The 23,075-nt window shown below is 50.7% G+C and overlaps 7 protein-coding genes across 7 annotated transcripts; 5 read left to right on the plus strand and 2 right to left on the minus strand.

The window, feature by feature from the left end:
• Positions 1-952: 952 nt before the first annotated feature.
• Positions 953-2,717, plus strand: N7473_000849 (uncharacterized protein; the record flags this gene model as incomplete). Its single annotated transcript, XM_057146789.1, has 3 exons — positions 953-1,406; positions 1,473-1,494; positions 1,556-2,717. The coding sequence occupies 3 exons, from the start codon at positions 953-955 to the stop codon at positions 2,715-2,717; spliced, it is 1,638 nt and encodes a 545-aa protein (XP_057014675.1).
• Positions 2,718-3,938: 1,221 nt separating this feature from the next.
• On the minus strand, positions 3,939-8,000 carry N7473_000850 (PXA domain-containing protein; the record flags this gene model as incomplete). Its single annotated transcript, XM_057146790.1, has 3 exons — positions 3,939-4,995; positions 6,555-7,383; positions 7,487-8,000. 3 exons carry the CDS (start codon positions 7,998-8,000, stop codon positions 3,939-3,941), a joined length of 2,400 nt encoding a protein of 799 aa, XP_057014676.1.
• Positions 8,001-8,256: 256 nt separating this feature from the next.
• N7473_000851 (uridine-cytidine N-ribohydrolase) lies at positions 8,257-9,649 on the plus strand (the record flags this gene model as incomplete). Its single annotated transcript, XM_057146791.1, has 5 exons — positions 8,257-8,314; positions 8,370-8,377; positions 8,443-8,647; positions 8,720-9,036; positions 9,107-9,649. The coding sequence occupies 5 exons, from the start codon at positions 8,257-8,259 to the stop codon at positions 9,647-9,649; spliced, it is 1,131 nt and encodes a 376-aa protein (XP_057014677.1).
• A 2,286-nt stretch (positions 9,650-11,935) lies between these two features.
• N7473_000852 (GID4/VID24 family protein) lies at positions 11,936-14,163 on the plus strand (the record flags this gene model as incomplete). The annotated part of the gene is made up of 3 exons (XM_057146792.1): positions 11,936-11,959; positions 12,050-13,595; positions 13,657-14,163. 3 exons carry the CDS (start codon positions 11,936-11,938, stop codon positions 13,845-13,847), a joined length of 1,761 nt encoding a protein of 586 aa, XP_057014678.1. The 3' UTR covers positions 13,848-14,163.
• Positions 14,164-14,726: 563 nt separating this feature from the next.
• N7473_000853 (uncharacterized protein) lies at positions 14,727-16,634 on the plus strand (the record flags this gene model as incomplete). The annotated part of the gene is made up of 6 exons (XM_057146793.1): positions 14,727-14,854; positions 14,911-14,941; positions 15,000-15,137; positions 15,195-15,245; positions 15,308-15,560; positions 15,622-16,634. 6 exons carry the CDS (start codon positions 14,727-14,729, stop codon positions 16,632-16,634), a joined length of 1,614 nt encoding a protein of 537 aa, XP_057014679.1.
• Positions 16,635-16,982: 348 nt separating this feature from the next.
• Positions 16,983-18,015, minus strand: N7473_000854 (uncharacterized protein; the record flags this gene model as incomplete). Its single annotated transcript, XM_057146794.1, has 2 exons — positions 16,983-17,855; positions 17,902-18,015. The coding sequence occupies 2 exons, from the start codon at positions 18,013-18,015 to the stop codon at positions 16,983-16,985; spliced, it is 987 nt and encodes a 328-aa protein (XP_057014680.1).
• Positions 18,016-21,499: 3,484 nt separating this feature from the next.
• N7473_000855 (nitronate monooxygenase) lies at positions 21,500-22,501 on the plus strand (the record flags this gene model as incomplete). The annotated part of the gene is made up of 1 exon (XM_057146795.1): positions 21,500-22,501. The coding sequence occupies one exon, from the start codon at positions 21,500-21,502 to the stop codon at positions 22,499-22,501; it is 1,002 nt and encodes a 333-aa protein (XP_057014681.1).
• Between the last annotated feature and the right edge of the window lie 574 nt (positions 22,502-23,075).

Below are 23,075 nucleotides of genomic sequence, written 5' to 3' on the forward strand. Positions count from 1 at the left end.
TGGTAATACGCAAACCTGCAGGAAAGAATATGGGCCTGACGAGATGCAACTCCTGCAACTCAATATATCGCACGTCGGACCAACCAGGTTCTTGTTTCCCCATTCTACAGGTACAGGGGGGTTAATTTGATTTTCTTTTTTTTAATTCTTCTCACGGCGCAGCAAAATCAAAATATACTGGACCATACTGGACCATCATATTAAAATTATTTTTTTCCCTTTTTTTATTATTTTGTTTTTCATTTTCCCTGCTATTATTCCTTCTCGGATGACTTTTTGAATGACCAGGCCAATCATCTTGAGGATCGGCTGTATTTGTCTCGGGGGGCAAGAAGGTTATCATGGATTTATGGCCATTTCTCCGGACTGTCTCCTTCTCGTGCCAGTTGCAATCGAGATTTCAACTCGTTTCTGTCAATCCACGCGATTTATTGATCGCCTTCCTGGCTGGCCCTGATTTTCCTTTTAACTCCGTCCTTTGCCTTACCCGCATACCGCGCGCTCCTTCGACTCTTCTCTCTAGCACCTTTGGGGTTGGCTCCTGCATATTGGTATACTGGAACCTCCACCTATATCACACCACCCTTTTCGATCTCCTCCTACTCTCTCGATATCTCCTATTAGACTGTACTATTGCTGGTCATTCTTACTAGCATCGAGAAAAGAAAAGAAAGAAACAAAAGCAGTCTTTTTTTCTTCTAACCGGCAAATATCTCCTCCCCTGGGACCCTTGCCTGTACCTTTCTATACAAGCTTGCGGTTCACCGTGGTGGGTTGGTGGAACATGCATTATTCTCCATTGTCTTACCTTTGAAACCCCGTCACATTGTTCGCTGCCCCCGGACGGTTCCTTTATTTCCTTTGATCCAGCATCTCTACCTGACTCGTGCGACACACGCCCTGTCACCAAACCCCTGGTACCTATTCAAATCGTCCTGATCATCACAAGTCCATGGAGGACTCCGCAACCGCCATGGAGACGGAATCACACACAGCGCCAGATAGCGAATTTGCGCATTCGCCCTGGGTTGAGCTCGGCACTTTTACTTCCCCCCACAACTCGCCGCCGATGCCAGAATATAGCGGGTTTGACTATGGTCATTCACCGCTAATGGCCGTCGACGCCACCTACGGCATGTCTATACCGCCGCCCTATGCCTCGATGCCTCTCCCAATGCCGTCGCATTCCTGGCCAAGCATGCTTACACACCAATCTGCCTTTCACGAGTCGGGATTGCCTCCCGTTTCGGTCCCAACCTCGGTTTCGCCCTCGGCGCCTACGCCTCCAATTCGGAAGACTTCGACCGGGGGCACAACGCCGCGCAGGACGCTTACCGATGAGGATAGGCGACAGATGTGTTTATACCATGAGGAGAATAAGCAGGCCAAACAAACTGATATTGGAGGTAAGATTGGAAAAACTGGTATCTTATCAATTCAGAGGACTATATGCTGACTATTATGTTGTATAGCACTCTTTGGAGTGGAAAGAAGGTAATTACCAGAACACTTGGACCTGTCTCTTCCCGAAAATAACCCTAACATCGAATCGCAGTACTGTTTCCAAGGTCCTCCGCCAGAAAGAAAAATACCTCAACCCCGATGACGGAAGTCGCTCGCCCATCAAACGGGCCAAGGGCCGAGTCCCCGATATCGAAAAGGCGCTATCAAATTGGGCACGAAACTACCAACGCCAGGGCTTCCCTCTCAACGACGAAATGATCAAGGAGAAGGCGCGCTTTTTCGCAAGCACCTGCGGGTGTCCCGAGGGCAAGGAGAAAGTGCTGACCGCGAGCTGGCTGGAGAAATTCAAGCAGAAGAATAGCTTGCTTGGCGCAAAGTCCCGAAGGGGCTCTGGAGATCGAAAGGGTGTGCGCAGCAACTCGAACAGTCCAACTCGCATCAACACCGATTCGGCAAATGAATCGACTATTCACAGTCCCACGGGGCGCTCGCCTATATCTCCTAATGGCTTTGGCTCACCCATCTCTCCTACGGGTAGCCACGAGGGCATGAAGCAGGAGGGGGCTGATGAGCTTCCCGAGTTGACAGGAGGCTGCCAACATGGTTACTCGAAGAATACTACGGCGTTGGATACGACTTCCTGTTCTGTCGGAATGACCAGCCCGACTTCTACACTCGTATCCGACAGCCCCTTTACTCCAACAAGCCAACATCGTCTTCCAACCTCCGGTCCCAACATGAATCGCCCTCGCAGCCAGACATTCCCCCTCGTCCCAATTGACCCCAGTCTCTTGACCGCCGACGACTCCCAGTGCGGTAAGACCGAGCATCACATGGGCGTGACTATCCTGGAATCTCCATTAGAAATGGACGAGCACGAAACCCACATCGCCATCAAGGGCACAGATCCATCCAAGATGATCAAGCGCAACCGCAGCAACCCGGAGATCAAGACTGAATCGATGCAGCCACCCCCTACAGTCTCCAAGTCAACTAATGTGTCCCCGATCAGCGCTCCTGGATCCCCGACACAGGATGAGGCGAGACGGGCCTTGGAGCTCGTTATGAATTACTTCCAGCACCAGCCGGCCGGACTCGCTGCACAGGAGTACGTGACTATCGGTAAGCTGATGGAGCGCCTCGAGCTGGCTAAGAACCAGCAGGGTCCTCTTCTGGGTGGTTTGACAAGAATCGATGAGCATGATGACGTTCCTCGTGTCACCAAGAAACGGAGCATCCAAAATATTGGGTGAAGCTATGTCCATCCACTTCCTCCTCTATTCTTTTGGTTCAAAGCATGCCCCTCTATCCTACTCTACTTTATCTCTCTATCTAGCCATCTGTTATCTGTTTCTTATTTTTTTTGTCTTTCTTATCTTCATTTGTGATTCCCCCTATCTTGATGTTCAATGTTCAATTTTCTACGCCTGGGTGGTTGCGTTGCGTTATCTAGCTTGTCGATTTGCATTTTTCCACGAGCCAAACCTTTGCTTTGGTTCATTTGTATCTTTTTTCCCCTTTATTCTCAGGTTCAATTTTTTTTCTCTTTCATTCCAGCACCCAAATCTCGGCTTTTTCTTTCCCGGCGCGACAATCCAAAAATCAACAGGTACAAACTTATCATCATACACACAACCAGAGGGCAACCTCGACCTTGCTTTGACATGGGGTTTTGGGTTTTTTATTTCTCTTGTTTCTCTTTCGTTCCTTTTGGGGGTCATTGGTATAATTCGCATACACCTCGGACAACGGACGGACTGTGTCCATTTCTTTCATGGGATACGGGACATCGGACATGGGAATATGGATCATGGATCATGGATATTGGGGGTGATATGACACGGGTCTTGGTTTTTGGTTTTTGGTTTCCTTTTTTTTCGGAGTTTCGCACCTCTATTCCCCCTTCTCTCTCCCCTTTCACGCACGCCGATATTGTTTTGATTATGTCTTTTTTGGTCTTTCCCCTACTGTCATAACAGTAGAATGTCCCTTTTCTAATTCTTACTTTCTTTGGACTTTTTTTTCTTATATCTTTCTTCTACTTTCCCGTCGTTTCTCCACTCTCGTTCTTAAATTGGGCCGCTCACGCGCAAAGAACATAATTTGCTGGGATCCTTCAGATACACGAGTCTCCAGCTGGATCTTTCTTGTCAGATTACTTCTCCAACAACCCTTCCTGTTTTCTTTAATCTTTTCTTTCATTACTTTCCTTGCATTTGCCTCATTTATGTGCCAGGAATGGATATTGACTATCTTTTTCCTGGTACGTGAATGAGAGCCTTACACACTCTTTTTCCTAGTTAGTTAGTATACCCCGGTTTGAATGTTCCAACATCTGTTTGTATCTACACTGGCTTAACTTCTACACATGCAAAACTCAAAACAGCCACATCCGTAAATCTAGGCACGTCCCATTAAACTATGTAAAAGAATGAAGGTTACAAAAAAGCGTGCTGCAGTAGCCGTAACTCTACTTAGAAGCCGCCGGGAACTGGGGCAACCCCGCGATCCTCCATTAGGTCTTGGACGCTGCGCTCAGTCAGCTCAGGGAGCACCCTAGCGAGAACAGTCTCGATGATCGAGTACACCAGATGCTTGTTACAGTAGTCGTCTGCCAGGAGATCCAATAGGTCCGTCTCGATGGCCTCCAGGAAATACAACTCCTCCAGGTGAAGATCGGACTCCTCATTCTGCTTGTCCGTGCGCTGGACAGCGCGATAATCGCCACTTTCACTGGCTAGCCCTGCTAAACTCGAAGCGGGAGATGGCAGTAATGACGCCTTCGACGACAGAACAGCTCCCTTGCCCTGTGCCTGTAATGAAGATCTCGGACGGCCCCCACCATCTCCATCAAGCGATGAGGGTGGGGTCTGGTCACTGATGGTGGTGGAGGATGAGTTCCCAGTGGCGGCGCTGCAGGTACGATCACTGTTGGAGGCTGGCGGAACGCCAAAAAGGGTTCGTGCGACTTTAAGCGGGATCACGGCCAGAAGACTAGCTGCACATCGCCGCTTAATAGCGGCGATCTCCGAGATAGATGGGCCAATTCTGTTCTCTGGTCCGGTTGACACCTCCGTGGAAGCTCGTTGGACCGTATCAATGTCCGATGTCGTCGCAATGGTTGGCGATGACGGGGATACTATCGAAGACGACCGGGGGAGTAGAGCAGCATGCTGACGATCACCGCCACTGCCAACTCCAACTCCAATATTGCTGTTTCTGCTGTTATTGCTACTGTCGACATTTCTTTTACCTGCATCCCTTGCACCTGGACCAGGAACCCTGCTACCTTCCGGAAGGGGCGCGGGTGTGGTAACTACAGTCGCAGCGAGGGGTGATTTCCCGCTGGGGGTCGGGGTCTGCACGGACACCTGCGGAGCCGGGGCCGGGGCTGCTCCAGTGGTATTTCCAGTTGGTGCTGAGGAGGTTGGGCGGGCATTGGCCGGGAAGAGGGCAGAACGTGTTGCAAGAAGAAGGTTGGGCAACAAAGTGGGGGGCAGAACATACTCCTGAATGGTTTCCCGAAGGAATCTGTGGAGTCAGTCAGCTATGATCGGTTCAAATCGTGACATCGGGAGAGCCGATGAAAAATGCCAAGAGGGAAGGGGGTAAAAAAGCAAATATCTCTCTCATGAAAAGAAAAAAAGAAAACAAATCAACAAGTGAAGCGAGAAATGAGTCTCAACAGTGGAGCTATCACCGGGACGTTATGCCTTTGTGCAGGTTCGGGCCAGTCCCACCGCTAGAGAGAACGAGCTCAGGATCAACCTGCACTAGGGCTGCGAGGGAGCCAAGTGGGGAGCGAGGCGGAGCACGATCGGCTTCGGCGTGGGTTGTGAGGAGGAGCTTGGGCCAACTATTGGTGCAACAGGGATGTCACTCCTCCAAGCCATAAGAGGCAGCGAAGCTCAAAATGACGGAGTAGCGACCAGTAAGTCGCTGAAAAAGCGACGAGGCGCGCCTGCCTCCTCGTCACTTCCTCTGCGCTCATCCTGCTCCTCGCCCTTGTTCGTTTTCCCCTCTCTGCTATGCCCCTGGCCTAGCGGGTAACATCCCAGCAGCGTACCTGGCGTACAAAAAGCGGGCTTCATGCGCCAACCTCGGCCGGGTTGTAAATTCGAAAACTCGCTAGCAGGAATTTCGCTGATTGGATGGCCAGTGGGTAAATCACTAGCACTAGCCTCGGCGAGCGAAGAGAAATGCTGCTTCTGCCGCAGCTCCTGGTCTTTATGCACATCCCCAAAATGGTAAGGTGATCCATCTGCCCACTGATGCCCGTCGATGAAGGGGATCGGCAGACGATGTCTGCTCGTGCGCGCGATTCGCTCGCCCCCTCTTCCGTCGCAGTATAGTTTGTACAGTTTGGATCTGGCTCGGCAGCCATAAACTCTGTTCTTTTTTTTTCGTGGGGTTTTTTTTCTTGCTGCTTTCTTTGTTTTCGTTTCTTTTTTTTGGTTGAGGCAAGCCCTTTGCCAATGGTGAGCAACATCGGCGGTCAATAGACTGGCAGCTGAGGATCGTTTCGCAGGGTTGTGATCCGCACAAGAAGAGGACGCGGCACGGAAAGGGCCGGGCCCCGGCGCTATCGCGGGCAGAAAAATGAGACGGTGGGTACGGCATGAAGAGGGAAAGAGGGCTGGCTCTTCCCTGCTCTGTTCCCTGCTCGTCCTCCCCCTCCTGCGACGTCCACTGCTCGCTCGGACCAGGTTGGGGCAGCCAATCTGACGCCAGCATCGGCCAGCCGTAACGCCAGCCCGTAATGACCGTACCGTCGGTCAGCAAATATCGTACGGTGACCGTATCAAATGTATTGCTCGATGGGGACGCTAGCCCCGTAAAAAACCGTTGCAAGCGGGATCAAGTGATCGCTGCAGCATGCGAGCAAGACGCTTCGCCGTCCCACCATGACTTGCACAAGTGACACTTGACCCTCGTAGATCGCAGTTCGGAGATCGCACCGTTGCTCCACCGTCAAGAGTTCGCACGAAAGAGGGAAGGGCCCGAGCCCCGGGCGCACACGAGGGAAAGAGAGTGGGGGAAATACTCCGATAACACAGAACAACCATAAAGCATAAGAGAAATAAACTCACCTGTCAAGAATTCCATCTGTGTGCCCGAGCCTGCCTGGTCCGGCCAGAATCAGGTGTTGGACGAGAGCGAATAGTCCAGAAAGCCATGGCATTCGTTGTGAGATGCCCAAAAGTTGCGAGATCATCGAGTACATCCGGTAGTCGAGGACCGGGCGTTTGGATGTGACTCCGTCTGACAATGACGAGTCGAAGCCCTCCTTCTTGGAGAAATCTGGCGTTGCAGCGGGAAATGAAACACTGGCTCCGTGCGAATGTCCCTGCCCTTGATTTGATGCGACGCGGAATAGACCAGTCGCGATGAATCGCAAGGCAACATAGCCAAGATAGATATTCTGGAGTACACTCCATATCCAGGCAGTGGCTCGCGACTGAGCGCTTGCGTGAGATTTGGCCGAATCGTCTTCGTCCTCGAGCAGACCAAATCTTTCGAGTCTGTTTGTGGAAACATCATTGGTGGAGTCTGTGTGCTCCAAAGTTTTCCGGCGTCTTACTGCCTCCGTAACTTTGGTGATAGCATCCCATAAGAACCATCCTTGGCAGACCCTGCCGGCAACCTCTTTGCCTAGAATCAAGTCTGATAGGATGTCGTTCACCAGCTGGCGTAGGCTGCTATTTTCCAAATCTTCCGTGGGTAGGAGAACAGCAAGAGTCCCACTAGCAAGTAATCTCCGATATACAGCTTCGTTCTCGGCCTGCGCGTTGACTGTGTCGGGATCTGCGGGATCGGGGACTGGTGATAAGCCAGGATGAGGGTTCAACTCGTGGTATAGTGCACGATGCGACGTCGGTAGTCCTGATAGGTGTGACCGTTCCTTAGCAAGTCGATAGGCTAGAGATGATCGTTAAAGTTAGCAAGCGCGTCTCTCATTTCCGTTTTCCAGGATGTCCCTGTTTCCAAAAACAAGCATCTCAAAGACAAAGTCGGGTCTTACAGGTTATATGTGCCTCCACCAAGGTAGGAATCTCATCTAAGGCCAGCTGTGTCACATCCACCTGGCGTATCCGCTGTTCCAGAGCGCGGGTGCAATGTGCAACGACTTGAAGGACCTCGTTGACAAGAGCCTGGTCAGGAGTAATCTTTGAGTACCACGAGTGGACAAATTCTTTGATTATAACAGCAAGAATGGCGTAAAGTTGACGGTCAACGTCATTTGAGCTCGTGAGGGGAGGTAATAGCTCTTCCGATGGCTGGGGAGAGGATGCGCCGTGGCCGCTGCTAGCTTGAGGGTAGAGGACACGTCGAATCAAGGCAGCCGTGGCCTTGTCACTCGTAGCGTCGGTCGTGTCATCTCGAACGGGTGGTCGTTGGGCTCGTAGTCTAGAGGATGGTCGTGTCAAGGGTGGTTGCCCTGAGGAAGGTAGCGCGGTGGACCTGGAGCTTGAGGTGGTCGGTCCAGCCTTGAGATGGGATACCGGCTGCAAACCGGGTTGCAGAGGGTCATTCATGGCATCATAGAGGTGCAGCAACTCTCTCAGGTAGGTTCATTGGAAATCTCAGAGCGCAAGGGCTTCACCCTGTCTGACTGAGAGCCGATCGTAGCGCTTGCGGTGACCGCGAAGTCGATGATTTGGAGTTTCCTGATTTGGAAATTAGGGCTTAGGGCTACGATAACATCCTTATCGCGATGCGGGGAGATGGAGACGTGGTTCCCTTTTGGGGCCGTTCTCCTCACCAACACTCTGTTTCACCAGATCATTGAAAATGTTGCCTCAGGTGGAAAGCACGGATAGAATACCGCTTTGGCTCGACTGCGATCCAGGTAAGTCGCCGAATTGCCCCCCAAAATTTTCACTCGGACTAAGTTTCTCCTCTAGGACACGATGTACGTCAAAGCCATCTACTCCATACATGGCAGATAAGGGCCAACATATTGAATTTACCGTCTAGGACGCATTTGCGATCTTGATCGCTGCTCATCACCCTTCTCTGAATCTTCTCGGTATAACAACCATCCATGGCAACGCATCTCTGGAGAATACTACCTACAATGCCCGAAGTATATTAGAAGCCATTGGTAGGCCCGAGATCCCAGTCTACCCTGGAACTCGGAAACCGTTTTCACGCCCGGCATTACATGCTCCAGACATTCATGGTATGGCATCTTCATGATCTTTGACCCACCGGCTACCAGTTTGTTATCGTGTTCTTATCTGTCTACTACCAGGTGAATCTGGCCTTGACGGCACCGATCTTCTGCCTAAACCATCTGTCCCTCCGATTACCGACGAGAATCCCATCTTGGCTATGCGAAATGCACTCTTGGCCCAGCCAAAGGGCACTCCATGGGTGGTTGCGACAGGAACGTTGACTAATGTTGCCTTGCTATTCGCAACTTTCCCAGAGGTTGTGGACCACATCCAAGGGCTGAGCATTATGGGAGGTGCTATCGGTGATGGTTTCACTGATGCGCCCATGAGTAGGCTTCCTGGGGAGAAGTCTCGTATTGGGAACATCACTCCCTGGGCCGAATTTAATCTCTATGTACGTTTCGTGTTTGTCCATAGGGCCAATAACACTGTCAGGCTCCGACTCACCAACTCTTCCAATACAGTGCGATCCCGAGTCCTCCCAGTCCATCTTCAGTAATCCATTTCTGGCTTCAAAGACAACAATTGCTGCGTTGGATCTAACCCATCAAGTCCTCGCATCTCAGGACGTGCAGACACGCATTCTACATGGTGGACGTGACCCGTCAAAGCCACCCACGGTGATTCGGCGGATTCTACACGCTCTGCTCACTTTCTTCGCGGCGACGTACGAAAAGGTTTTTGGCCTGGCGACTGGCCCTCCTTTGCATGACCCTCTGGCCGTGGCGGTCATCTTGTCCACACTGAACCCATCATTTGCCTCGGAACACCCTCAGGAGGCCCTCAATTTTGACGATAGAGACGGGGAGCGATTCGCTGTCAACATCGTGACGGATGGCTGCCATGGCGAGGATGTGTCTACCACCGGCCAACTGGGACGCTCGATTGCAACACCGGTCGTGGGCCCTGGTGTGGCTATTCCAAGGAGTGTTGATCTGGACGCGTTTTGGGCAATTATTTTGGATTGTGTACAGTTGGCTGATGACTGCAATGCGGCTCGCTCGTGATTTATAAATTCATAGAGGTAGATATGCTCCGAATTAGACTTTCTGTGATGTATCTATCAAAGCGACATGGCACAGCACTGTACACTGGTTATCAGGATGTTCAACCTCTACATCACATAACCTCTACATCCCATTTTTTGAATAGCAGAGAGGTCTGGTCATTGTACCTAGTGTTGCTGCCTGCTTTGATTGGTGCCCGGCTCGCAAAAAATCTTTCCATCATTCCGTGTGGGATCTGCCACGATATATATACTTTCCACGTCTTGGTCTCAATCGTGCCATCCGCGAAATTCGGGGATATAGGATTTGACTAGCACGGAACATTTAGAGGGATTACTGACACGTATTTAAGTTTAACGGGGAGCTAGATAATGCAGCTGTGCCTTCTTACATTCTTTGGATCCATTCTGTATTCCCCAGATCTGGCCAGTCTGTATAGAGCGGGTTGAAGAAGTCAGAGGTGGCCTTCCATTATGTATGCATTTTGCCTTGAGACTCTCGCAATCAAACCCTCGATGGTGTAGTTGGATATCACGTTCGGCTGTAATGGATCATCATATAACCGAAAGGTCACCGGCTCGATTCCGGTTCGAGGGAACATTGCTTTTCTTTTGTTTGCACAATTTTTTTCCCGTCTATAGTAAATCTACTACCTATATTTCCTAATACCTTCCTTTTTTCTAATTCTTTTCTTATTAAGTTCTAAATTCGCGAATAATACGTCCTCTTCTAAAATAGTCTACAGTACATAAGCGTAAGCCTGTAGGTAAAGAAATATGGTCGCTCGGATTACCTACGACTATAGAACTACTAGTTACCTCTAGGTGTCGATAGAAACACTAATTTTTATAATTAGAATAGGAAAACTCGAAATTAAAAGGGAGAGCTATAAAAGAAGTAAAATTATAGTAGGGTCGATCGAAAAATCAAAAAAAGAAGATGCAATGTTCCCTCGAACCGGAATCGAGCCGGTGACCTTTCGGTTATATGATGATCCATTACAGCCGAACGTGATATCCAACTACACCATCGAGGGTTTGATTGCGAAAATCGCACCCAATTAATGCTATATAAAGTATATCATTCCCAGGGTCCTACTTTCCTGGAATAGTGATCACTATCGCCCAAATCCAAAATCCACTGTATAGATCGCAGAGGTGCTCAATATCTCACAAAAGCATACCACATTTTTCAACTACAGCCATCGTACCTGTAGCACCACTGGGGGAGGGCTGGATAGGCCTTACTATTCGTCGCACAAGGCCTTCGCCTGTTTCAATACCCAGTGGCGTTCAGAGCAAGGACTAAGACATTCTTCGTCCAGGAATTAACGACTCGCAAGGATACCATCGCAACTCTCCACGATTAAAGTGATAAGGCGGAGTTCGGAGCTTCTGTCATAGTAATCAACATCAGGCTGGTAGCTCTCAACACTAGCATTATCCGGGGAGCACTCTATATGTCAGCGGCTTCGGAGACGCCCACATAGAGTAACTGGATAAGCAGCACGCCTAGGAAGTAGAACCATATGATATCCTCTGAGTACCTCGATAGACCCCAAGATATCCCAAAGGTCAAGCCAGTAGATATAGTCGGTATCAATAACTATCATAGCTTTGAAGACCTTAACTTAGCGGTCTTGTGCTTGATCACCGCGAGCCCACAGTGCATTGCTCGGCAGGTGGCTCTGGGTAGACACTGAGGATCAATTGGTGATCTAAGCCGACCACTCGGAATATACGTTGACATGGATATCATGCAAGCCGCACCAAGCCGCTAAATCAAGCCAGTCGCTAGTAGCTAAGAGCCCTGCTGGTAGACGGAGATTAGGGGTTTCCGTCGGGAACTACTCACAGAGTATGCATAGATCACAGAGATTGTTGTGCCGTACTTTGGGACTAGTGACCTTCTGAGATGCATATCACATTAACAGTGAAAGGTCAAATGAGAACCAATTCAAATCAACTACTGATCGATGATTGGAGAAATGTGATGGTGTTCTAGTGTGGAACATGGAAGTTTCATATTTTCCGTCGCTCACACGGAGAAACGGACGTCATGTACTTCTCCACATTTTTATAAAGACAAAGCCAACCTAAACTCCGTCACTTCGGCAATCACCGTGCAACTACACTCATCTCTCCCCTAACACATCCTCAACTCCCCAGATTTGGCACTCTGCCAACGTTCAACTATACTTCCTGGGGTTAGCCTGCTGCATACTCCCCGGTCGATCCACCCGACCTCCCTTACGGCGGATTCCGGCCCCAGCGCCTCCCCGAGGAGATGCCGCCTCCCAACTCGGCATCAGTATGTTTGGGCCTTCCACACCCTACGTCTGCTTCATTTCTTCAGATCCCAGCGGTCCTCGATCCGCAGACTAATGATTGATTGTTCTAGCACGGCACCCCAGCGTTGTCACCCACCACGCCTGCGCCCGAGCCGTTGTCGCGACGATCGTCAATCCCCGACTCCCCGATCCCTGTGGAGAGTGACAACGCCCATGACGAGAATGTGAACTTCCTTCGGTCCCGATCCTTACTGTACAACCCGCTGCTGCCGGCGCTTAGTCGACATCGCCGTCGTCGATACCAGACCTCACACCCCCGACAGATGGAGGACCTGCCGGCCGACGACCGGATGGATCTGGACGACCCCAGTAACCTCCGGTTATCCGTTGAAATCAACCGTCGCATCCCTATTGTCCGTCGCCATCGTGAAGAGCCCAGGAATATGCCCAACTACGAGAGTCGCCGCTCAAATTCGCGCTCATTATATGGATGGGCCCCCGGTTCAGATGACGAGGACGAGGAACGCCGCCGCGAAGAATCAGACGATGACCAGATCCAGCCTTTCCTCCACGCAGTTCCAGATCGCAACACCACATCAAGTCGATCGCGCCGACAAGAGTTCACAGCCCACACACCACCGATTACAGCAGCTGGAGATGGCCCTACCGAAGCCTCTAGCCGATGGCTAAACGGGCCGATTCCCATGGAGCTGTTGCAGTCAACAAGGCGACAGCCGAGACCAGCAAGAACGCGGACACTGGAAAACTTTCTTTTGGATCGATACGGGGCCCGTTCAAATGATGAAGATGAGGCCGATCGGACGTGGAGTTCGTCATCCACGAGAGCCCCGGCCTATCGATATCGTCCGCCCAGCAGTCGCGACTCGCATCGGCCTCTGACCCACAGCGACTTGCGCGCCCGGGTTGCTGCACATCGGCAACTCCATTCAAGCACACCTGGGGACTCAGTTCTGAAGGATACAATCAACTATCTCGATCGTCTCCGGTACTCCAATTCCTTTGAGGAAAGCATCAACTCTGCGGCCGCGACAGGCTTCATCTCATTAGAGAACTTCTCCTTGAAGGACAGCGACTTTATTCTGGACATCAACACCATAGTGCCACCGGCACCCTGCTCGTGGCTGAGACCTGGAGTGGTGTTCTCTGGCTGCCAACGGGCTGCGAATGCGGGATGTTCTGTGTTGTCACAGCGCGTGCAAAGTCCGCACACTCCCACCGAGCCAGTGATCGTCAACGGCAGCGACAGCACCCGCATCAGTGTATATACGTCAACTGGGCGAAGGTATTTTGCCAACGCCCGAGATGAAAACTGGCCTGTCAAGGTCACAATTCACAGCATAAACTACACAGACATGACGTTGTCCGGCACCATGGAGGCGTACAATATTCCCGACAAGTCCTCACCAACTCATGACGCACATATCGTGACATTCCTCGAGGGCGAAATCATCGACTTCAACAAGCATACTCTTGAAACCAAGAACTTCAAGGCGGATGCAGATATCGATAGCACATACTGGCGAGAACTGCCACCATTCAAGGATCTGCCCGATTCTGAAATTGCCAAGAACCTCGTGAGCAAGAAGTGGATTACCGAGGAATTGGTTCAAGGGTGGATCCTGATGCGATGGAAGGGTGGGTTCTCATTTAGACACAATCTCATTTCCATTGATTGACAGGCCTGACACAATTTTAGAGCGATGCTTCATTACCCCGACCGATGCGCGCCAGGGTCTTACAATCTCTGGCTTTTACTACATCTCTCTCCGCCGTGAGGATGGCCACATCGATGGCTTGTATTATGACCCCGGCAGCTCGCCTTATCAGCAACTGTCTTTGAAACCGGAAACCTCAAAAATGATTCGTCCGTCCTACAATTTCCGGTAACCGGATGGACCCTGTGCATAGATAGGCCACAATTTGGCTGCTCTGTTTTGGCGCTGGCACTGGGTGGCATCGAGCTCTCCCTTTGAGACATGACCAATTGTGGCTTTTGGGAGGAATATCAACTTTCCGTTCCGTGGCGTTGGGGGAAAACTTCGGATGACACTTTACATGATGATCGATTATTGGCCTCAGTCATTTTACTTTGCATAGCTAGATGGAGTTGCATTTTGTATTCAGTCGACTGATGCTGCACATGTTATGGAGAGAGGCTATTCCTGGTCTCGTCTTTCTTATCCATTGGAAACATGCATTTTATTCTTTATTTTAAACTTGGCATAACCTTCAAAACCCAGTGCACGATTTGTTATTGATCCCGGTAATCAATCGGCTGTCTCGCTTACACTTGGGACTTGGCATGCAATATTATCTCGCTTGCAGCTTCCTGTAGGAAGGCATAAGCTCGGATTGCCAATTCACAACGTAATGGAAGTCACCAGACAACTTGGTGATAATCTGGGGATATGGGGAAAAAGTGGAGATATTGAAGACAGCAGTCATGGCCATACGCGGGATCTCGCTCCTTATTAACCTCCGTTTCATCAATGTGGATCATCGCCACGCATCGGTTGCTGTAGAACCGGCTCCATGAGCGGTTGTACCTGCCCGATTCCCCTACGCGATCTTTGCAGAGGTTACATGTGACCCTGTCGATCGATGGGCAATCACGTTATGATGTTATCGCGGGTCTCATGCATTGCAGTGTGCAGTCCATTCATCCAGCGGCCCGCAATGCAACCCCCGCGGCATTTATTTATGAGCACTTTGTGGCCCCAGACTTGACAATTCTATCAAATTTGTTTCTTGAGCTGGAATTTCGCGATGCATCTACGCTACTTCTCATTGTTGGCGGCCACGGCAAGCTTGGCTGTTCAGCCTGCTGGTGCTGTGCCTCACACTCCTAGAGATCAGGATGCTGGGACTTGCAAGAAGACCACAGTTGCTATTTTGTAAGTATCGAGCCCTCGAATTGGAAATTCGTGTCTGATGAGCTAATTCTATGAAGGGGAGGCGGAATTGCTGGAATTGCTGCAGCAGTAAGTATTCCTCACCCTTCTATTTTGTTTTTAGGAAGCAACTTCTGACCATACGCAGCAAGCACTGGCAAATGCTTCCGTGCATGACTTTGCTATCCTCGAGTACCGTGATACTATTGGTGGCCGTGCCTGGCATAAACCCTTCGGCAAAGACAAAGATGGGAAGCCTTACATTATCGAGATGGGTGCCAATTGGGTAGGTCATGAGACCTTGGTATGGTCTATTGGCAAATTGCTTATTTTGACGGAATAGGTTCAAGGCCTTGGGAATCCAGGTGGCCCTCAAAATCCCATATGGAGCTTGGTATGTCATTCATCCATCCCATCTTCAGCTGCCCAAAAGCAATGATCTAATGAATCTTATAGGCCCAAAAATATCAGCTGAAGACTCAGTATTCGGACTATGACAATATCTCCACATATAATGAGCATGGCTACAAGGACTATACTCATCTGCTGAGCGAGTATGACGAGGCGTATGATATTGCCAATGCAAAGGCAGGCAAGATCCTCCTCAACAACTTGCAAGACCAAAATGCTCAATCGGGTCTTGCCCTGGGCGGTTGGAACCCGAAGAAGCACGACATGGAGGCTCAGGCTGTCGATTGGTGGAAATGGGGTAAGTAGACATGTGTTGAATTAATGAATAGATTCACTGGCTGACAAGGGCCCTCTCCTAGATTTTGAGGACAACTTCACACCTTTGGAGAGCTCTCTTGTCTATGGCTGCGCCGGCGATAACCTGACCGTGAACGGATTCAGCGACCATGATAACTTCGTCCTCGACCAACGAGGCTTCAACACAATCATCAAGGGCATGGCATCCGAATTTATGACAGAGAACGATCCACGTCTACACCTCAACACCGAAGTCACCGAGATCCAGTACAGCAAAGACGGCGTCATCATCCATAGCAAAGATGGCAGCTGCATCAGCGCCGCATACGCCATCTGCACCTTCTCCCTCGGCGTCCTCCAAAACGACGCGATCAAATTCACCCCCTCCCTCCCCGAATGGAAACAAACCGCCATCCAAAAATTCACCATGGGAACCTACACAAAGATCTTCATGCAATTCAACGAAACCTTCTGGCCCAAAAACACCCAATACTTCCTCTACGCCGACCCTGCCATGCGCGGCTGGTACCCGGTCTTCCAATCCCTCTCCATGCCCGAGTTCTTCCCAGACAGCAACATTCTCTTCGTTACCGTCACCAACGAACTCGCCTGGCGCGCAGAGCGCCAATCCGACGAAACAACAAAACAAGAAATTCTTACCGTTCTCCGGAAAATGTTCCCAGACCAGAAAATCCCCGAACCAACCGCTTTCCTCTATCCACGATGGAGTACCGAGCCTTGGTCCTACGGTAGCTACTCAAACTGGCCGCCAGCAACTACGCTCGAGATGCATGAGAATCTGCGCGCGAATACAGACCGGCTCTGGTTCGCGGGTGAGGCGACGAGTCCTACGTATTTTGGTTTCCTGCACGGGGCGTGGTTTGAGGGCCGGGATGCTGGGCAGAATATTGCTGCTATTATGCAGAATCGGTGTGTTAATGCTGACTCGGAGAAATTGCGAGAGTGTGGTTCGCGGAGACACTGGGAGACGCTGCATGGAACGACGCCGCTGGCTGATTATAGTGCTTTGACGGGATGGATGGCGGATAGTTTTGTTGATACCAATAGCGAGTAGACCGGTTTGGTAGCATAGAAATGTGATTAGTGAGAACAGAAGTTGATATATATACTTGAATTATGTGATTTTACCGGTCAGTATTCCAACAGTCTGATCTTTGATATAAGACGAGAATGAGATGAGTACTTGTTACAAAGGCATGACTTTTATATGAGAAACGAGGTTATCAAAACTGTCTCCCTTCGGAGCTCTTCTTCATTAATATTATATGGGCAGACGCCTACACGAACACGAAACGAAAAGAAACAGAACGAGCCAGAACGAGCCAGGAAAATCCACCACACACCACCACACACCACCACACGAACCAACGAGACCACCAAGCCACCAGAAACCACTCACCCCTCACCACCAAACTAACTCCCCCTCGCCACCGACAACCTCATCAGCACCACCACCTGCGGAGATCCGTTCGAAAACGATCATTGTGCCTCGCTCGAACGGGCCTGGGTCCCGAGCCGACACACGGATCCCGAAACCTTCCCATATCTCCTGAAGGACATCCGAAAGGGTTCGAAACCGCGCGGCCGACTCGTGGCTGGACTCCAGCAGGGGGGCGTAGTTCCGGTATGTCGGCACACGGCCGGACTCGAAACGACCCAGGAGAAGATCGATCTCTTGCAGAAGGTCGGTCATCTTCTCGAACTTCTCGGGAGTTCCGTGGTCCAGGATGTGCAGGGTCATGGTCGTAACCCAACTCCAAATGTACACCCACGGGTACAAATTGGAGGGGTATTTCTTGATGCATTCGAGGCTGATCGACTTGATCGAACCTCGCTTGAAGAGAGGCTTGTAGGTGGCAAGCCAAGACAGAGCCCCGTACAAATTGTCCTCATCATCATAATTGACCTTGTCCCCGGGTGAGGGGGTGCCAGAGAGGCCCTTGTCATCTTCCATCATTCCGACAGTCAGGTGCTGGATGTTTGGCAGGCGATGGACCAACCCAAAGACCGACTTGTCATCGCGAACGGTGCCAGGGGGTGTAAACAATCCGACCGTGTCGCGGCCCAGGAACAACGAAGCGACCTTGTCGCGGACTGAGTGCGGGATGTTGACAATCGGGTCGGTGCTCCAGCGGTCCAGGCGCCACTGGTTGCGCTCGAGGTATTTTTTGCCCTCGTAGTATATCTGCTTACAGACCAGCAGAAGCGCAGGAGAGACGATGCCGCCGAGACCGGCATCCGCAGTCCAAAGGTCGAAAGGTGCCGGACCGATTGCCTGCATGCGCAGGAGATGCGGGATGCCAAGCCGGTGGGTGTCCAACCAAAGACCGAAGGGTGAGAACAGGGCGTATATTGTAGATCATCAATCGCAGCTCCATAGGCAACGACAGGAAAGGGAAGGTGCTGGCCTGAGACTGGATGGCAGAGTTGGCCATGGCGCTGAGTTTTGTCTTAAAGCCGGAGATTGACAAGTGTAAGAGGATAGAATGGAGTAAGTCTTGCACGCTGGTGAGGTGCAGAAAGAGGGGCGCAAGAAGAGTGCACCGAGGCGACGAGGATGAGACCAAAAGTGGTCAAAACGGAGGAAAGAGCTCGCAGAAGAAAGCCCGCAAGGCTGTAAAGGTAGGCCACGAAGAGATAAAAATATGCACCAATAGAAGGGTGCAGACCCGGATCGTCAGGTTTGAAGAAGACCGCGAGATATGCGGTGAGGGTCGAGACGGTAAGAGGAGTTCACCAGGAGGGTGAGGATGGAATGGATGAGTGGGTAAAAGAGGAAAGAGCTTGCGGAGGAGAAGAGGATAACCGGAGGTAAGTGGAGAGGAGGTTGGGAGTACGAGAGACAAAAGTCGAGGAGGTGAATGAGGAAGAGGGATCGCAGGGAAGGTGGGATCCGTGAAGAGTTAGAAGTGCTCACAAGATCCCAGAGGCCGCAAGATAGTGCGGGAAGGTGGGAATTAGAAGAGACAGAAGAGGGTAAGGGAGTGATTGATGATCAGGGATCGTCGAGTAGGTGGGATCCGTGACGAAGCGGAAGTGCTCACAGGGTCTTAGTGCAAGATGATGTAGGAAGATTGGGAGTAGGAGAGACGGATGAAGGTGAGGTGGCTGATGAAGAAGAGGAATCACAGGGCAAGTGCAATTCGTGGAGAAAAGAAGGCGCTCTCAAGGACTTAGAGGAGGCCAGTGGCTTGGCCACAACTTCGACGCTTTTGCGCTTTCCGTTGAGCAGTCCCTTTTGCAAGTGAGCAAGGTGACTCAGTGCTTGACGTATCTTGCAAGGTGGACTAGATGAGATGTATTGACCAGGCAAGAAGGAGCTTTGGAGTGCAGATTGGAAGAGTTGAAGAAGCTGAGTGGGATCAGAAGATGGGAAGAAGGGTGGAAGAAAGAAAGTCAGGAAGGAGGAGGGAGGCGGTTCAAAAAGAGGGAAGCCCTGGACGGCAACCCTAGATGGCCAAAATGAGGAGCAAACAATCGTTTGCTGTTCCCTTTGGGACAAATTGCCCAGCCCTAAGTTTGCTTCTGGCAATCGCGAGGGTTGGATGTCTCGATTGGGCCAGGAGGTTGGGCGCACACACAATGGACCTCAACAGTAAAAATCCACTATGGCTGCTCCTAGGGAAATAAGCACACGGACCGGATATGGCCTATTGAGCTGATCCAGCTGTCAATGATGGAATATCTCGATGCTGGATGATACCTTGGGCCAGCGATATAGTCCCGACCTGCATCTGTGCATTGCCGGACCCCATCTCATCCACGTGGAGCTTGAGCTTGGCATGTTTATTCCAACGAAACGCCGATCACTCCACAACAGATGTTTGAAAAAAAATGAAAGGTCTTCCATGCATATTTCTTCATAGGTGAGTTGCAACATCGGACTTCATTGCTGCGCGGTGAAATCCTCCTCAGCTTCCCTTTACGACAGCGAATGCTGAGAGTAGCCCCCGTGTCTGCTTTTTTTCATCTCAAAGTTCCTCTGATATTCAAAATTCAGATCTGATTCCTGAATCCCTGATGGTTCGATATTTTATCCTCCGTCCTTCTACAGGTGAGTTGCAAAATCAACTTCACTGCCTGCCAGCTTTCCTTTTCGCCAGCGAATTTTGAGAGCAGACCCCGTGGTTTGCTGTTTCTGTTAGGTCCCCTCATATCCGATTTCTGCCATGTGAAACTCCCGATCCAGGATCAGCTATCCTGTCTCTAGGTGATTTGCAAAATCAAACTTATTGCCTCCCAGCTTTCCTCTACGCCAGTGAATGCTGAGAGTAGACTGTATTGTCTACTATTCTACTAGGTTCTCCCAAACGGTCCTTCCGCCTCACAAGATTGGCATCCACGTGTTGCATACTTTGCCCCTCATTCCCCTCATGGCTTTTTCTCCTCCTCCAAAGGCTTCTCGTCTCCTTTGGCACCCAGACTGACCAACGGATCTCCTGAACCCCTGCGCATTGACCGCAACCTACACTAGGACATGTTGATGTTTCTCAATCAATCTAAGTGGTGGATGTTGATTGTATTAAGATAGTCATTCGTACTGCTCAGGTAACGAAATTCACAGTGATTGGTTTTGTTAGATCGATCCAAGACTCGCCCCATAAAAGGAAGTATAGGGGGCTATCTATGAGCCACAAGATTGTCTTAACAGCGGGAGCAACTTGACGCGTACTTCAGCCTCCGCCGTCTTGCCCTGGGAGTCAGCTTTCCTATCTTTAGATCCTCCCAGTAAGGTTGAAATGCCGCCGACCTTCCTCCGGAGCTCTCGGCGTAGACATCTGAGTGACGGACAGTCTAGCAGAACAAGTGTCACATTCTCACTCGCCGCAGACGCACAGATCGTCGTCGCAGAGAGGAAGGCCTTTGCGTAAGCAGATAACCAGCGATTTCTCGTTCGCTAAGAGCGACCCCAGACTATATGCACAATAGTGGATGAATGAGGTTGGCTATCTAGTCAACTTTCAGGAGCTCAAGAAAAACCCAATTTGGTTGACCAATTTCGCGGACTATCTTGAAAAGCATCGCGATGAGGTTCGAGATATGTTCCGGCGACCATGTTATCATGCTTGTCTTTGTGCTGCAGACGGCGGAATAGTGAGTGAGTGATCGTGGCCTTTGATTTCTGACAACACAGCGTTCATAGGACCGATAGCATCGAGTTTTTCAAAGAATCTGAGAGCATCTACTTTCTTACAGTCGATTGGTTAGTTGTTAACTTGTGAATCGTAGCTCATGGTTATTAATTAGTTTCATAAACTGGCCGCATGCGAATGTTAAGGAAGTGAAGGGCGCTATATATGAGTCACACGGTTGTCCTAACAGCGGCAGAAGCTTAACACGCACTTCAACAAGAACAAAGTAGATCATTTATACATTCCGGCAGTCTATCTGAAGGGCTTACTTCCGACCTCGAGGCCAAGCTTCCTGAGAAAGGCGGTCCGTAATCGGGCCCCAAAATGTCGCACCAGCTCACCCCGGTTGGCTTCAGTGGCCTCGACGATGCTCGGACGAGAGTTCGGTGTCTCGGTGTATCCAGAGATATCCATTCTAATGGGGCCTTGAGGGGACTATGAGGTCTTGGCCGTGGTTCGGGAGGAGGGACGAAAAGTGGATCTTGCGGCCCGCGGGTATTGCGGCTTTAGCGGGCACAGACGTCATGGTATGGAACCCGGTCAACCGCAATGAAGGTTATTTCGGGGACTAACACGGACTGTATTACTCACGAACTTATTCCATGCCTCGGTATGCTCAGTAAGCTGAATTCCATGACTCAAATGACAAAAATAAATAACACCGGTCAATTTCGCACCTAATAGCCCTAGGGATCTTCTCTGAACATCATTCGAAAGACTAGTAATGGCGACCAAGTTGTTATCACGTTATTCCTGGGCCACTAGCCCCTTCCTTGTAAGCGCACCGATGCGCGTGATGTCTGGCCCAGCTCTGGCCCTCGCGGTATCCCGAGCAGGTGGACTGGGATTCATTGGCCCCGGAGCCAAGACCCAAGACACCGAGGTCGATCTTGAACAAGCATCGAAGCTAGTGAAGCAGACCCGGGGTTCCTCGTCCGTCTTCGACAAGTTATCGCCAACCAATTCTGTCTTGCCTGTCGGTATTGGCTATCAGCTGTGGGGAGACGACATTGACATCGCTGTCGCTGCCATCGGACGTTACAAGCCTTGTGCAGCCTGGCTGTACGCTCCCAAGCAAAGCCTGAAGGAATTCGACGACTGGTCTCGCCGAATCAGACAGGCATCCCCGGATACGCAAATCTGGATTCAAATCGGCACTTTGAAGGAGGCGAAACAGCTCCTCACAAACTCCGAGAAACCCGACGTGGTTGTCATCCAGGGTGCGGAATCTGGTGGCCACGGACGGGCCACGGACGGGATGGGCCTCATGGCTTTGTTCCCAGAGATTGCAGATGCCATGGAAGGTAGTCAGATCCCTTTGCTCGCAGCAGGTGGCATTGCCGATGGACGAGGTGTTGCAGCGGCGCTGTGTCTCGGTGCTTCGGGTGTGGTTATGGGGACTCGATTCCTGGCTGCGAGCGAGGCACGAATTAGCAGGGGATATCAGAACGAGGTTGTACGAGCCTCTGATGGGGCTGCCAACACGACACGGACACTGCTGTATAACCATCTTCGAGGCACGTTTGGGTGGCCAGCCGAGTACAGCCCCAGGACGATCATCAACAAGTCGTTCATTGAGCACGAAGCAGGCACCGCATTTGATGATCTCAAAGTACTCCATGACGAGGCTGTGAAGAAGGGTGATAGCGCCTGGGGACTCGAGGGACGTGTTGCAACGTATGCCGGGGCCTCTATCGGACTGATTCACGGCGTCGCAGATGCTGGGGATATTGTTCAAGGGCTGCAAAAGGATGCCCTCAAGCGGATACAATCAGCTGGTTCCAGCTAGAGAATACAGTCTATCTCGTTCTAAAGTACACAGTATACAACTTCCAGACCACTGCACATAATTGAATTTCGCTTATGGCGGTATTACTTGCCCCAAATTCCACAAATTCTGCCAATTCCAGGACCGCAAGGCAGAACATATCCCAACTAGGAAGGTATGCTGCCTTGAGGCACCCAACCTCCCAACAAGGAAGGCACGATCACCCCAAAGTATAAATATCTCCAGTCCTCCAGCCCTCCCCAGATTTTGCTTTCTTCTTCAACTCCCATATTCCTTCTCCACTTTCTCCACTGATCTCCCAACCTTCTTTTGACTCCCACCCTGGTCTGGCTCTCTCCATCTACTGGCCTTGACCCACAACCTTATTCAGACCTCAACCTTATTCAGACCTCAACCTTATTCAGACATCATGTCTTTTTTCGAACAATATTCCTTGGCCCTGGAGATGTCTTCATCCTCTTTCTTCTCTCCCACTGGGTCTCTCAAGTAATTCTCTTGTCCCTTCTTCTCTCTTCACGATATCTTTTCTTCCTCTCAAGACTCTCTGATGTCGTTCCTCTCTCGACGTCGTCTT

The sequence above is a fragment of the Penicillium subrubescens genome, assembly GCF_028828155.1.
Source record: "Penicillium subrubescens strain IBT 31985 chromosome Unknown utg000001l_segment0_segment0, whole genome shotgun sequence".
In the NCBI taxonomy this organism is placed as follows: Eukaryota; Fungi; Ascomycota; class Eurotiomycetes; order Eurotiales; family Aspergillaceae; genus Penicillium; species Penicillium subrubescens.